Raw genomic sequence first — 16,546 nt, forward strand, 5'->3', positions numbered from 1 at the left:
TCTGAGTAAATGACATATGCTAGGCCTGATTGCGCTAGCTTCATGCAGGACAACAGCAATGAGTAACATCGTTAAGCCTTTTCGATTTGAATCTTGAATTCCTGCAGAAAGTTGCATCTTCAATCCATTTAAAAGGGTTAGATTGTAGGTACAGAGCCAGGTATTAATCAGTGTTTAAAAACAACTAATGGAGAGCATAAATGCTACACTCAATATGTTGTAAACAAATACAAATCACCCATTCTTCTTCTTCTGTACTTACTTGACAAGAACAGTGTTCTTCTGTAGGTAATCATACACGCCAAAGCCGTGGCTGGTTCCAAAGGCTACCAGCTTCCACTCCGAGTGTAGATTGAGGGCTGTTACTACAGCAGGAGGCTGACACTGGACCACAGTGAAAGGCTGGAACCCTGGTGGGAAAAGCACAGGCTCCTCACGAACATCCAGTTGGGTATGGCCCTAGAAGAAAAGAGGCAATAAAACCGCTATCAGATATAGACACAGATATTTTGAGTATTTCCTTCCTATATGATACTAGATTTGTAAGCTGTGTAAGCACGTTTGTTTGTAATGGTGGGGTTTTATGCATGTAAAACAAACTGTAAACTACAAAGAAACATTTGTGTGCAACTTCAACAACTTTTAAATGTGCTTTCAAATGCACACACCCATATTAAGAAATCAATACAAAATTTACACACACACACGCACCCCCACAATTAGAAATTAAACAATAAAATTTAAAAGATTTTTTTACCTTCAACCTCACAAATATGGTAATTACACATTCAAAAAAAATCTTGCAAATACAAATGGTTAAATTAATGTGCATAAATCACCTACTGCGCATAGAAAAAAACAACTTGTAAACACAGATCATTTTGCAAGTGCACAAGGATTTTTGAGAATCATTTCACGCTTCCAAGAGCCTCGAAGATTCATTTGTAAATGGTGCATTTAAATGTTGGTGGAAAGCAGGGTCATCAGAGTATTGCTTGGAGTCTAATGTCTATATCCTCTGAACGGCACAAGTATGCAACATGGCAAAGATATTTTTCCATGGAAAATTGAATATCTCAGTACTCAATAGTTGTAACACAATTGTGTGTGTAAATGTATTTTGTATTGATAATTTCTTGATATTCGTGTGGGCATTGGAAAAAACATGTCAAAGTTACCAAAGTCATGCAATGTTTTTTGTGACTTACAAATCATGTTTTACACATAAAAATATCCAAAGCAATACACAAACAGGCTTACACAATTTACAAATCCACAGATATTTTGAGAATTTTCTCTCCATAGCAACATGCCTTTGGTTTTAAGGCATTGTGAAGCAGCCAGTGAGTCATACAACAACTTCTTTAAGGCATTCTAATAAATAAAATTGTTTAAGCAAAATTTCAGACTCAGTGCTTTATTTCATGTTAATGTGCATATTGTCGAACAGTCATGTGTTTCACAGGGAACAGTGATTGCAGTTGCACAGCATCCCTCTGATTGGTATCAGAGAAAAATGGAAGAGGACAATCTGAAAAAGGCCCAGAATTGTCAAATATTTTACACGCAAGAACCCATGCCCCAGTTTTCAGCTGGAGGGCAAAAAAATAAATAAAGTAAAAAGCTTGCCTATGATGACTACCATTGGTTTTAGCTGTCATGCTGTAAACATAGCGCATTAAATCTTAAATCTGGCAACTTTTGAGGTACTATATCAAACAAATTTGCCCTTTGTGTGTTCTATTGAGAAACAATAAAACACACTTGGCTGATATGACATGGTGCTTGTGTTCTTTGCTTTGCCAACTTTAGCCACATGAAGACTCATTGTAGCTAAATTACAAAAGCCGCTAATGAGGACATGCTACCAGATGTGGAGGATGCTAACGAGGACCAGCCATGATCACATTTCAGGACACCTTCAAAAAGGTGCTTCCAGGAAACATAGACAATGAGGAGATATCCCAGTTTGCAGAGCGCTACAGAAAGGCTACGAAAAAGGAGATGGCTGACACGATCCAAAAATATATAGAGATTTATTTTTCTTTTCTTGTAATATTTCTCTTTTTCTTTTCATCAACTTATTTTATTATGGTTTTTGAACAGCACTTTGGTGCAGTTTTAAACCTGTTTTTAAAGTGCTATATAAATAAATTTGACATTGACATAAAAAAAGTAGAGAACTCCTCCCAATAATGTATAAGTACACTTAGAGTTAGGACTGTTGAAACAACTTTTTCTCAAGTGAAAGGATACAATATTTCAGAGTTACAATAAGCTGAATCGGAAGCTAAACCCTGTGGAATAAAACAAAGTATTACTTGTTATTTCTTAAACTGTTTATTCTAAAACTAAACTGGTGGTTATAACTAGTCCAATGCATTCCACTTTACTTTAGGTAAATAGAATATTAATGACTCAGTTATTACAGCATTTGTTACTGTAATAACACTTAATGATATTTATAACTGTTGATACTTGCTACTTTATTTGAGGTACGGGGAAATATTAATGACAAAATTGTCTCATGACAGTCACAGTCAAGACTAACAACAAATGGCAAGGTAATGTAATTATAGAGGTACATAACTATTGTCATTTTGATAATACTTATTGTGGTGGGATGGTGTTCCACCCTCCCCACCCTGCGCACCAGGTGCAGCCAGAAGTGCACCACTGATTGGTGGGCGGGGCAGATGGCTGTATAGTGGAGCAGGCCGCTGCAAGGTGTGATTGTCTTTGTTTCTCCTGCTACATGTCGGCTGCCTGAGTGGCCTTTGTGCTTGATCGGCTCATCTGAGATCGTTAGTGCCACTTGTACCATCTGTGGCTGGGATTGTGGTTGGGTTTTGGGTGCTATACCTGCCGTGCATTTCTGCAGCGTTGCTCTGCTGGCGTTAGCGGCTGCAGTTGGAGGTTGTTGCGGCGTGCAGCTTCCATCTAGTCCTCACCTGCTGATCCGCTCCCTCCCTAGGTAGGCTGTTTCCGCTCCTGGGTAAGCTACCTGCTGTTTAAATTTACTTTACCTGAATCCACAGTTAATGAGTTTTCTGTTTTAGGCGGATGATTGTTTTGGAGCTGCAGCGCTTTGGACGCTCTGCTGTCTTGTCTTGCTGGTGGTCGTTTGGGCTGCCCTCAACTAAACCTGTTGCTGCTTGGGCAGGCTAGTGGACAGGGCATGACTTCTCTGGCCCTATTGAAAGGACTCTGAAACCGGACAGCAACAATTTGTTCCATTGCTTGAAGTGTTTTTTTTTTTTTACATTTTGTCTTTGTTGTACATTATTGAAATTACTCATTTGTTTGCTTCTTTGGTTTGATTTACTAATTTGTTTTCTTTTGCATTGCATGTTTTTTTTTTTTGTAATAATTGAAATTGTCCTTACCTCACCTTACACCTTTTCTTTCCAGAGACAGAGTAGTAACCCTGAAGCCATGTTTTTAAAAAGAGAAATGTTTTAAGGAGATTGTTTTTGGGGTTTTATTTTAACCCCTCCAGGGGGTCTTTTGTGGGCTATAGTGTCCCTTATATGACAGTAGGCCGACAGGAAACGGGGAAGGAGAGGGGGGAAGACATGCGGCAAATATCGTCGGGTCCGGGAGTCGAACCCGCGACGGCCGCGTCGAGGACTCAAGGCCTCCAAATATGGGTTGCGCTAACCCCTACGCCACCACGGCACGCCTTAAGGAGATTGTTTAATAAAATATTGTGTACTATTCAGTCTGTGTTCCAGTGCATCTTGTACAGAACTTTTAAAAAGATCCTCCCCCCTGCATTTGGCGTTGTTGGCAGGATGCACCATTGAACACAGACTTGTCTTTTTTAGTGTTTAGGGTCTTAACTGTTTTTTTTGTGTGTGTGTTTATTTATGGTATTGTAAGATAAGACAGCAGTAGCTATCCAAAGGAAGACCTACCTGTGGGTTCAGAATTTATTTTCACTGGTGTTTTGTTTTTTTTTAAGTATCCTTTTGGTAGTCTTCCCCTGCAGGTATGGAGAAGGTGGCACGGCGGCCGGTGGATGGAGTAGGTCAGCAGAATGTGACAGCTGGGGGTTCGCAGGGCGCCGCTGCTTCCCCGACTGTGGCTGGTGGTGTCTTGCCTGCTGGAGCTGTAGTTGCTGAACGGTTAGTGGTTGTGCCCAGGGACAGGCAATGTCCCATGTTTGGTGGTAGGACTGGCATTGGGATCAGTGAGTGGAATGAAGAGGCCCAATCATGTATTCGGGCCCACCATTTGTCAGCGGCAGACAAAATATTTGTCAGGCTTTCTTCCTTTTTGATCATCTAGATGGGGAAGCAAGGGAAGAAATAAAGTATCGCACCAGTGCAAAGAAGAATGACCCAGCTAAGAACTTGGCTATTTTGAGGGGGGTGTCTGGTTGCACTGACTCATATATAACTCTTCAGCATGTATTCTTTTCTAGGAAGCAGCAAGAGGAGGAAACACTGTTGCAGTTTTCCTTAGCTTTGATGGCCCTTATGGAGCCAGTGAAGCAGAGTGCTCCTGATGGGTTGATGGGCTAAATGCTGATATTCTACTGCGTGATCAGTTTGTGGAACATCTGTTGGATCGTACTCTCCACCGGGAACTTAAGCAGTATGTTATGGTCATCCCACTGCCACCTTGCTGGATGTGCGTGGAGAGGCAGGGGTTACCAGGTGGCGGTACGGAGCGTAGTCATTCTCTCCCATCCACATATGGGCTGCAGTACTCACCTTGGTGTATTGAGTCAAACTGAAGTGGTCAGCTCTCGGCTAACTCCACCTACTGCTGCCCGCTCTGAGTTTAGTGAGTTAAGGGAACTTCTAAAACAGCTACAAGAACAGATGAATCAACTAACCCAGTGTATTACTTCTCTGCAAACTTTTTTACCACAGGTGCAGCCTCCTCGTCCGGGTTCGATGGTCTGCCACAGGTGCCAGCAGCCGGGTCACTTTGCCAGAGAATGTGATGGTGAGCGGGTTCGTGCCAGGGTTAACTCTGTGGCAAGGCCAGCAAATGTTAACCAGGCGGAAAACTAACACCCACTGAGCTGCTGAGCCACAACTCAGGTCAGGGAATAGCAGGCTCGCAAACAGCAGCCACGTCAAAATTGTTGGCCTCTTGCCAAGTCATTGATGTCGTCATGGGTGGTGTCTCTGTTACTTGTTTAGCAGATACAGGTTTCATGGTGTCGACCATCACTGAGAGCTGTTTTCAGGAACATTTTGCATCATTGGGGCATGATCGCCTTCAGTCATGTCACTGGTTGCAGCTCCGGGCAGCCAAAGGTCTTTTCATTCCAAACATTGGCTATTTAGAGTTGGATGTTAATCTTTGTGACAAATTGCTTCCGCATTGTGGGATTCTGGTGGTGAAGGATCCCACTAATGCTGGTTCTTCTGTTCCTCCTCAGCTCATGAAGGTGACTTGGGGTGCACTAATCTGGTTTCCCATGACATTCCCCTGTTGGATGAGGTTCCGGTCCAGCAGAGGTACAGACGCATTCCTCCCTCAGAGTACGTGGCTGTCAAGTCACACATCAACCAGCTACTACAGAACCAGGTAATAAGGGAAAGCTTGAAGTGATTTTCTTTTACATTTTGTCTTTGTTGTGCATTATTGAAATTACTAATTTGTTTGGTTTTTTGGTTTGATTTACTCATTTGTTTTCTTTTCCATTGCATGTTTTTGTTTTTTTGTAATAATTGAAATTGTCCTTAAATCACTTACACCTTTTCTTTCCAGGGACCGAGTAGTAGGCCTGAAGCAATGTTTTTAAAAAGAGAAATGTTTTAAGGAAATTGTTTAATAAAATATTGTGTACTATTCAGTCTGTTTTCCGGTGCATCTTCTACAGAACTTTAAAAAGATCCTCCCCCCTACTGGTCACATGACATTTGTGACATGATTATTCTTGTTTAATGTCAAGTTGTCAAAGAGTGTTTGTCTTTGTTAATGTCAAGTTGTCAGACATTTTTAACAATGTCAACTTTGCTTTAAAAGCGCCATTATTTACTGAGAATACGGTCTGAAGTGCCCCAATTCCGATTTTTTGTCAAATCGGGTTTTTTTGCCGGGGTCGTTCACACTGCCACACATATGTGACCTGTAAGTGTTCTTACAGCAGGCGGCGGTGCTGGAACCCTTGCGGTCGCCAATAGGCCGGAGCAGCGCTGAGCTGCGAGGGCCACCTGACGCCGCTTGTGGCTTTAATTGAAATTTTTGTCCAGCCGGAGCAGCATATTAACAACTTAATCCTCATTATAGTCCGTCATGATTGTTGTTATTCTTCCTGCTTGCACGCATCAGGGCGCAGAATAATGAGAGTTGTTGAGTATCAGTCACATTCAGTTCGGATGAATTTGACCTGAACGTTAGGTTTGAATCATTTCAATCGGATACGTATCGGATATGCAAGTGGCCTGGGTCGCATTCGAAAAGAATATGAACTGTGCATTCACAGTTTTTAAGGCTGTTAACGCAGCCTTAAAGACATCATGAATATTCATGTTCACAGGTGTTATGTTTATGATAGTGTCATGTCAGTCTTGTACACACCTCTCCAAATAAAGAACTACCTCACAAAATAAACATCAAACATCAAGCCTGAAAACATAATACTGTAACAGACTGAATGTTGTGTTTGTTGTTTTATTTTATTTTCTTTGTGGGGAAAAATGTATGCTTTCCTTTTACACCGTGTTCCAAATTATTATGCAAATTGGATTTAAGTGTCATAAAGATAAAATTTTTTGTCGTGCCATTAAATTTATAGATGGTATTGTGTGTCAGGGCTCTTTGAATCACTATAATTAATTTCAGAGAGCTCAGTTGATTAGTTTGTCTGGTAAGCCTAATTAAAGAAAATCTACTTAAGAAGGATGTTCCACATTATTAAGCAGGCCACAGGTTTCAAGCAATATGGGAAAGAGAAAGGATCTCTCTGCTGACTAAAATCATCAGAGTGTAGTGCCGTATGACAAGGTATGAAAACATTAGATATTTAACGAAAACTGAAGCGTTATCGTACTTGTGAAGAGATTTGTGGCTGATTCAAAACAAAGATGGGTACAGATAAAGGCAGAATGAGGAAGGTTTCTGTTAGACAAATTCATCGTATTAAGAGAGCAGCTGTTAAAATGCCCTTACAAAGCAGCAAACAGTTATTTGAAGCTGCTGATGCCTCTAGAACCTCAAGGTGGAGGATCCTCCAGAGGCTTGCGGTGCATGAACCTACTATTCGGCCACCCCTAACCAGAGCTCACAAGGCAGAAACAGTCTCAGTGGGCCCAGCCGTACATGAAGATTAATTTTCAAACAGACTTGTTCACTGATGACTGGTGTGCAACCCTGGATGGTCCAGATGGACGCAGTAGTGAATTGGTGGTGGATGGCCACCACGTCCCAACACGGCTGTGACGTCAGCAAGGAGGTGGTGGAGTCATTGTTTGGGCCGAAATCATGGGGAGAGAGAGAGAGCTGGTCGGCAGAGTCCCTTCAGAGTCCCTGAAGGTGTGAAAATGACCTCAGCAAAGTATATGAACTTTCTGACTGATCACTTTCTTTGATGGTTCAAAAAGAAGAGCCGTACCTTCCGTAGTAAAATCATCTTCATGCATGACAATGCACCATCTCATGCTGCAAGGAATACCACTGTGTCATTGGCTGCTATGGGCATAAAAGGGGAGAAACTCATGTGTGGTCACCATCCTCCTCTGACCTCAACCATATTGAGAACCTTTGGAGTTTCCTCAAGCAGAAGATCAGAGGATGGAATGCAGTTCATATCAAAACCGCAGCTCTGGGAAGGTATTCTGACATCCTGCAAAGAAATTCAAGCAGAAACTTTCCACAAACTCACAAGTTCAATAGATGCAGGAATTGTGCAGGTGATATCAAAAAGGGGTCCTATGTTAACATGTAACTTGGTCTGTTAAGATGTTTTTGATTGAAATAGCTTTTGATTTTAGTATGTGACCACTTAATGCTGAACACTCAAATAATGACCGTTTGCAGTTCTTTATAATCCATAAAATGTTTAGAAAATCTAAAAGGATTAACCACTTACTATACATTTACCCAGAAGGGGGTGTTTCAGAGTTTTGAGGAGCTTCAGAGATCTAATGGGCTGGAGAGGGACGACTTCTTTAGATATCTACAGGTTAGGGCTTATTTTAATCAAAATATACGTGACAATTGGGAAACAGCCAAACCTGGACTTTTTAAGGTGTTTTTGTCTTTGTTGAAGTCAGGTTCATGCAAGAAACTTGTTTCCTTGCTGTCCAATGGTATTCTATCCTCTAAACAAGGTGACACAAACTACATAAGAAACAAGTGGGTAAAAGAAGGAAACTTATCTATCTCAACTGAACTCTGGGAACAGATTAACAAATTACACTGGATGACCTCGAGCTCCAATACATGGAGACAGTTCTGCTGGAAAAACACTGTTCGATATTTTGTAACACCAGTTCAGAAAAACATCGGGGCAGAAGACACATGCTGGAGACTCTGTGGAACAAATGGGGCAAATCATCATCACATCTTCTGGGGTTGTCCTGTGATTAAAGTTTTTTGGGAGCAATTATGTTCACACCTAAATAACATCTTTACTGAAAGAATCCCATGTAAATGTGAATCCCTATATTTAGGAAACATTTCATTTGATAACTGGAATCTGGATGATAAAAAACTGCTGTTAATGCTTTTGGCAGTGAGCAAAAAGTCAATCACTAGAAAATGGTTAAAGCCTGAAGCACCTACAGTTGAGGACTGGGTCAATATTGTACAGGACATTTACATTCTGGAGAAGTTATCTTTTTCTGTTCAAGGTCAAAGGGAATCGTTCTTCAGGATCTGGTCTAAATGGACAAACTATGTAAAATCAGTAATTCCTGTGGACTAAATATGTCAATCACATGCAAATACTGTTGTGCAGTGTATTGTACCCTGGTTTAGGATTATGGCAAAATTATGCTCTTGATTGTGTTTTCTTTTTTTTCTCCTAACATAAGAAGAATCAGATCTGACCCTCCTTTACCCCCCTCTCACTCTTGTGTTATGGTTGTTTGGTTACTGTAAAAAAAAAAAAAAAAAAAACTGGATTGGCTTATGCTATTCCTTCTTATGCTTCCACTGTGTTGGAAGTTGAATTGTACAATGTAATTGTAACTTGCCTTTCCAAATAAAAGATTAAATATAAAAAAAGAAAAAAAAATGTTTAGAAAATCTGCTGTGCATAAAAATTTGGAACAGTGCATTTTGAGTTTTTTTATTTTTGCAAAAAAATACTGTTCTCATGGGGAGCTTTGTTCAATAAAATTAAATTTATACTGTAATAGTTCCTGACTTGAAAATTATACTGACAATCATTTGCATTGACCATTTAAGAAAATCTGAGAAAATATCACTTGCATAATAATTTGGAACACGGTGTATGCTTCAACATAATCTCTGCTCCAACTTCTAGTGGATTTGTTGTTAATAGGTTGCCATGGGAACAGGTCTGTGTGTGTGGTGTAAAGCCAACAGAGCAAGAGAAAGGAATACAAGTGGTTTTGAGTTGTTCACTGGTTTTTCACTGCGTTATTTTTTCTTTGATAGGGCTCTCTGAAGCCACTTTAGTTTCTGAAAGTTCAATAAATGACAAACATTGAACTAAATGCCTCGTTCTTTCAGTCAGTCATCAAATAGGATGAAATATTTATTTAAAAAAGATATCTCCTACAGCTGCAGTTATGTAAAAAAATTAATTGTCCAATATAAAGAATTTGTTTACTGCTCTTTAGGTATTGACAGATTTACAGTTGAAACCAGTGGTTTACATACACCATATAAAGAGACATGCTTTTTTTTTTTTACACTGGCGTTAAATCAAAATAAACTTATCCCGTTTTAGGTCAATTAGGATTGCTTCTTTCGACGGTAAAACTTTGTAACTGTCTTTACCATACTTATTATAGTACTTCATTACTAAAAGCTGCAGTGTTACAACCAGGCGTCATTAAATGATGACTAAAAAAACTGTTGGGTGAAACATTTGAATAAATTAAACTTTTTAGGCCATTTCAATAAGTAAATGGTCAGTCTGTTTCAGGACTCATCCTACCTTCCAGCGGAATCCCTCTTGTCCCTGCAACAAATCCACAACTTTAGCCTCCACTGTCTGCTCTGCTGCCTCATCATTCAGCTCCAGCATCAGAATCTACAACCACAGAAAGTCAGACACACAGAAACATGGAGGATTAAAAAAAATAGAAAAGAACATGTGGAAACTAAGAAACCCACCTAGTTTGAGTGGTTCAAACTAGACGAACAACTAATTGGCTAATGAAACACTAAAACATTAGTATTTCATTAGCCAAACACTATTGAATTTAGTAGTTTGGCACTTAATTCATCATCACTGCTATTCATATTCCTCCTAGTGCCAACATTAAGGAGGCTCTCTGCGTTCTCTACTGTTCCATCATTGACTTGAAAACTATTCATCAAGAGGGTGTTGTCATTGTTGCTGGAGACTTCAATCGGGCCAATATGAAGACAGTTCTCCCTCATTTCCATCAGCAAGTAGACTTTGCAACTGGAGGCTCAAATACATAGGATAGAGCCTACACAAAAATTAAGGCAGGATTCAAGGCAGCACCACGCCCCCACCTTGGTTCATCAGACCACCTTTCTGAGCTTTATTGCTCATCAGCAAAAAAAACATTGAGAAGTAGGTGAGAGTGTGGCCTGCAGGATTTGTGTCAGCATTACATTACTGTTTTGAATGCACAGACTGAGATGCTTTCAGGGAAGCTGCAACTGAAAACCATCACACCAAAGTTGAGGAGCATGCCAAATCGGTGTCTAAGTACATACTGAAGTGCATGTAGGATGTCTCTGTGACCAAGATCATCACCACAAGGGCAAATAAGAAACACTGGATGACAAAGGATGCTGAAAGCACAAAACTTTGCTTTTAAATGTGGGGACAGAGAGATGCTCAGGTCAGCCAGCCAATGGAAGTTCAGGCTTTTAAGATAGGCTTGCTATCTGACTAAGGAATACATACACAGATCTAGTCTGCTGATATTAATGATTATATGCAGTCTCCTCAGATCCAACAGGAGCTAGTGTAAACAAACCTATCATCTGATAGGGCTGGGTTAAAAAAAAAATTAAATTAATTTTCTTTTGAATGGCTTGACTAATAAAATCCTTAAATTGATTCATTTAGTAGAATCTTTAAAAACTGCGGAAGCACTTATGCCCCTTTTCCACCGGCTTGGCTCTACTCTGCTTGCTTTGCAAGCTTTTCCACCAGCTTTTTTTCGAGGCTGGCCCTGCTTTTAACGTCCCTGCTGCGGAGCAGGGCCAGCCGGGCCGGTCCTGCTTTCGTGGGTGGCGCAAGCTTCGCTCCTGTTCACTGATTGGCCGAGGGCGTGGTCAGATGTAGCAGCAAAGAGAGAAGAAAAAGGAAAAGTGCAACATTTCAAACTGCAACACGGAAGTGATGGAAGTTACAAGCAAGTGGTGAACAAAGATGCCGGCTTTTCTTTGCATCGGATTTTAATATTCAGTGGCAGCTCGAGGGAACAGTTAGGAATAAGTCATTTTTGTCAACGCAACAGAGGGAATGGAAACCCTCGTTAGCCGCTTTGGAACCCGACGCAGCCCTACGCCGCAGCTGCTCTCCAGCCAAGTGAGGTGCATTTTTTTGAAGCTACTCAGCACATTCCTGAGTTGTAAATAACTGTCAATATTGTACAGCATGTAGCCCTTCGTTTGTTTTTTTATGTTTTATCTTTGCGTCAATCTAAGTGCTTCGATTGTTTCTCATTTTGCTGTTGTTGCACCGGAGTTTGTCCTGTTGTGAGATAATAAAACATGTTATATTCTATTATTGTAAAATGGCTAGATATCAGTTCGCAAATTAAAAGGTTATGAACTATTAATTGTACAAGACATTAAAACTAACAATAAACCTGAAGAAAACAAGAGTGGTATTTTATCCATGGCTGTATGTCTGCATAGGTCTAAAACTTACAAGTAATTATGTTTTGTCTTTAATTTACACAACTATTCCAGTTATTTATAACTGTGTATGTCTGGACGGTAAAAAAAAAGTATTTGCATACATATAGAGCATGGGTCTCAAACTCCAGTCCTCGAGGGCCACAGTCCTGCAACTTTTAGATGTGCCTCTGCTGTTCCACACCTGAACAGAATAATTAGGTCATTAAGGCTCTGGAAAACTGATCTACACAAGGAGGAGGTAATTAAGCCATTTCATTCCAGTGTTCTGTACCTGTGGCACATCTAAAAACTGCAGGACTGCGGCCCTCGAGGACTGGAGTTTGAGACCCCTGATATAGAGTAACATGTTTGTTTTAAATAATTCCTTCTGTGTACGTAACTTCCACACTAGTAACTCTGTGTTATTTATCTACATTTATGTGCTATAAGCTAAAACATCTGATTACTTTTCCCAGGGAACAGAAGAAGAGGAACATGGCTGACACAATGGTGAACGATGATGAGAAACATCAGAACAACAACTGGATCTCCTTCAGGAGGAAGCAGCTACCAGCACTGAGATGGCAGATCTCCATGGAGAAGAGTTGACACAAACAAAAGATAAACAAATGCTGTTGTGCTCTCAAAGAACAAAGTCTCTTTTTTTATACTCACTCCATACATTATTGCAAGACGACTACCCACACAGCCACAGTTGCCCCTGAAGTTGTGTCTTGTCATTTTTAAACATTTTTAAATGGCATCAAAGCTGTTTTCTAACTACTGAAAACAGTTCTAACTATATTTGTTGTTCCTTACTTATCATGTTTTCTAATTTAATTTAATTCCACGGGCCATCATCATTCCTGTGTTATCCCCATACCTGTCAAGTCTCCCATTTTTTCCGGGAAACTACTGTATTTTACCCCCTGTATTTTATATCCCCTCTTCCCCCCTCACGTTAGCTTCTCTCCCTCCCCGCCTTTACAGTTAGCAATGGACCTTACCAGAGGGGCCGCTTTTCATTGGCTGATGCCCATTCTACGTGGTCACGTGCGTGGCCGTCTCACAAACACACGCTTTCCGTTAGCTAAGTACAGCATAATGGCAGAACTGATATAACTTCTACACCTTGAAACCTCTCTGCTACACAGTCTTACATTAGCTAAACAGATCAATATGCAATGTGTACAGTATCTGACATAAACTAAATATTTTATTTTAGCAGAAAAGGCTTTGGTCTAAACCAGTGGTCCCCAACCTTTTTAGTCGCGCGGACCGGTCAGCCCTTCGCAATTTTGCTGCGGGGGGGGATGGGGTGCGCGTCGTAAGTATCAAGTCCGCGGGGGGGATAACCCCCTCGTTTTTCGCGGTGTTACGTTCCAAAAAGAACCCGCGATAGGCGAAATCCGTGAAGTAGGAACCTTAATTTTTTTACAATTATTATCCAATGAAATATTCCATAATACATTGAAACCAAAGAACAAAACCTCTTTACAGGCCCAAACATTTGTTTAACAAATAAAAAGTACTGTATAAACTTTTTTTTTTTTTTTTTTTACAAATAACTACTGTACTATAAAATAATAATTGCGGAGATCAGCGCCGCCCCACCGCAACCTGAGTTATTGGATTAGAAAGGGAGAAAATAAAAAATTATGAAAAAACAAAAAAAACAAAGTACAGTAGCACAAATAGTGACTCACGTGTATTTCACTGCTCTTCTGAATGAGCCGCTGCATCCTGACTCCGCTCTGTAGCGTTTTTTTTTTCTTCTTCTAAAGCCAGGTGTGTTTTTTCGAGAGAAGAACACAGTTATCGGTAGTTGTCGCTCTTTTTTCTTCTGGGCAAAAAGATTCTTATAAACCGACATGCCACCATCGATTATGTTAAATATGGCAAGCTGTTTTACGTACGTGTACATATAAACCGCAACGTTGTTGACACACAGGTAGAAGAAGCGGAGAGACTGTTTAGCCAATCAGAATGCAGAACACAATGCACGATGCAAATCCGTGAAGCAGCGAGACCGCGAAAGGTGAACCGCGAAACAGCGAGGGTTCACAGTACTCCGATGTTGTTTTGTTACTCATTCTGCTGCAAGTTGGCTCAATTTTGACACGCAAGACGTAACCGGTAAAATCCGGTTTAGGATTTTCATAATAAAAGATCCAAAAGTAGTTCATTATTTCTTGCGCGGCCCGGTACCAATGGGCTCTTTGCACCTCAGCTTCCGCGTTCGGGGAAAAGCGGCTCAATCTTTTCCGATCTATTGAAAAAGGCACCTTACACTGGGTGTTTTCAGGGCTTGTTCAAGCTAACAATTAATGATGTACATCGATCCGAAGCCCCGACAAGTAAGCTGGAGAAAGGTTTTAAGATGTTCGCCTCGTTATACACAGATACGAAGGCGAGTTTTACTTTCTTTAAACTTTGTGGCTAACATTAGCTTTAGCTTATGCTAGACATTTGTCTTGTAAAAATGTGCTATTTAAGTATCTAAACATTTTTCATCCATTGTAACGGACAATGTTTTTACCTTGTGTCCAAGTATATTACGTGGTTTATTGTCGTTAGTGTCAGAGACCAAGTAACGAGGGATTTTACGGTTCAGGCTTTTTGCTTCTGAAGCAAGAGGAACAACAAGCCCATAGCTTAACAGTAGAGCAGCTCTGGTGTCAGAGTTCTAGTTCAGCTGACTGTTCGGGTTCAAAGTTGTTGCTTTTAGAAAAATATGTCCGTGTTCCTTAAGGTCTCCGTGTTATTTCGCTTTATTAGTTTTGCATGCTTCTTGTGAAGCAGGACAGTGTTTACAGCGGTGTGTACAGGCGGATCAGTTGCTCGGTTGTCTGGCTCTGGTCTGCTCTCTCGTTCCCATAAACCATAGACCTGGCAGGCCCAAACGTGTTGTGAGGGTCTGCTGGGAACGTCTGGCGGAATCCCCTGTGAGACGGAGCTTTAACTCCCATCTCCGGCAAAACTTCGAACGGGGGAGGTGGGGGACATGGAGTCTGAGTGGACCGTGTTCCATGCCTCCATTGTCGAGGCGGCCGATCGGAGCTGTGGCTGCAAGGTTGTCGGTGCCTGTCACGGCGGCAACCCTTGAACCCGTTGGTGGACACCTTCAGTGAGGGATGCTGTCAGGCTGAAGAAGGAGTGCTATCGGGCCTTTTTGGCCTGTGGGACTCCGGAAGCAGCTGATGGGTACCGGCGGGCGAAGCGGCATGCGGCTCGGGTGGTTGCTGAGGCAAAAACTCGGGCGTGGGAGGAGTTTGGAGAGGCCATGGAGAAAGACTTCCGTACGGCTTCGAGGCGATTCTGGTCCACCATCCGGTGTCTCGAGGGGGGGGGGCAGTACGGCACGAACACTGTTTATAGTGGGGATGGTGTGCTGCTGACTTCTACTCGGGACGTTGTGGGCCAGTGGGCAGAGTACTTCGAAGACCTCCTCAATCCCACCAACATGCCTTCCATTGAGGAAGCTGAGCCTGGGGACTGTGGGTTGGGCTCTCCAATCTCTGGGGAAGAGGTCGCCGAGGTGGTTAAAAAGCTCCTCGGTGGCAAGGCTCCGGGGGTGGATGAGATCCACCCGGAGTTCCTTAAGGCTCTGGATGTTGTAGGGTTGTGTTGACTGACGCGACTCTGCAATATCGCATGGACATCGGGGGCAGTTCCCCTGGATTGGCAGACTGGGGTGGTGGTCCCCCTGTTCAACAAGGGGGACCGGAGGGTGTGCTCTAATTATAGAGGGGTCACACTCTTAAGCCTCCCTGGCAAGGTCTATTCAGGGGTCCTGGAGAGGAGGGTCCGTCGGATAGTCGAACCTCGGATTCAGGAAGAGCAGTGTGGTTTTCGTCCTGGTCTTGGAACACTGGACCAGCTCTACACCCTCGGCAGGGTCCTGGAGGGTGCATGGGAGTTCGCCCAACCAGTCTACATGTGTTTTGTGGACTTGGAGAAGGAGTTCGACCGTGTCCCTCGGGGAGCCCTGTGGGGGGTTCTCCGGGAGTATGGGGTACCGGGCCCTTTGATACAGGCTGTCAGGTCCCTGTATGACCGGTGTCAGAGTCTGGTCCGCATTGCCGGCAGTAAGTCGGGCTCGTTTCCGGTGAGAGTTGGACTCCGCCAGGGCTGCCCTTTGTCACCGATTCTGTTCATCACTTTCATGGACAGAATTTCTAGGCGCAGCCAAGGTGTTGAGGGGATCCGATTTGGTGGCCTTAGGATCTCATCTCTGCTTTTTGCAGACAATGTGGTCCTTTTGGCTTCATCGGGTTGTGATCTGCAGCTCTCGCTGGAGCGGTTCGCAGCCGAGTGTGAAGTGGCTGGGATGAGGATCAGTGCCTCCAAATCCGAGGCCATGGTCTTGAGCCAGAAAAGGGTAGAGTGCCTTCTCCGGGTCAGGAGGGTGTCCTGCCCCAAGTGGAGGAGTTCAAGTATCTCGGGATGTTGTTCACAAATGGGGGAAGAAGGGAGCGGGAGATCGACAGGCGGATTGGCGCAACGTCTGCGTCAAGCGGACGCTGTACCGGTCCGTCGTGGTGAAGAGAGAGCTGAGCCA

General features: G+C 42.4%; 1 protein-coding gene and 2 long non-coding RNA genes across 4 annotated transcripts in view; 1 reads left to right on the top strand and 2 right to left on the bottom strand.

The window, feature by feature from the left end:
- Window positions 1-16,546, bottom strand: part of llgl2 (LLGL scribble cell polarity complex component 2) — a 77,513-nt gene that overhangs the window by 27,869 nt on the left and 33,098 nt on the right. For both annotated transcript variants that reach the window (XM_032573834.1, XM_032573833.1), the window contains exons 15-16: window positions 10,094-10,189; window positions 263-459 (exon numbers count right to left, since the gene is read on the bottom strand). In XM_032573834.1, coding sequence (XP_032429725.1) covers window positions 263-459; window positions 10,094-10,189 — 293 coding nt within the window. The remainder of the gene's footprint in view (window positions 1-262; window positions 460-10,093; window positions 10,190-16,546) is intronic.
- On the bottom strand, window positions 1,079-6,786 carry LOC116726917 (uncharacterized). Its single transcript, XR_004340724.1, has 2 exons — window positions 5,712-6,786; window positions 1,079-3,113 (listed from the first exon to the last, which is right to left on the bottom strand). It is a non-coding gene; the product is annotated as an uncharacterized LOC116726917 (long non-coding RNA).
- LOC116726915 (uncharacterized) lies at window positions 10,286-12,711 on the top strand. Its single transcript, XR_004340722.1, has 2 exons — window positions 10,286-11,676; window positions 12,462-12,711. It is a non-coding gene; the product is annotated as an uncharacterized LOC116726915 (long non-coding RNA).

The sequence above is a fragment of the Xiphophorus hellerii genome, chromosome 10, assembly GCF_003331165.1.
Source record: "Xiphophorus hellerii strain 12219 chromosome 10, Xiphophorus_hellerii-4.1, whole genome shotgun sequence".
Classification (NCBI taxonomy): domain Eukaryota; kingdom Metazoa; phylum Chordata; class Actinopteri; order Cyprinodontiformes; family Poeciliidae; genus Xiphophorus; species Xiphophorus hellerii.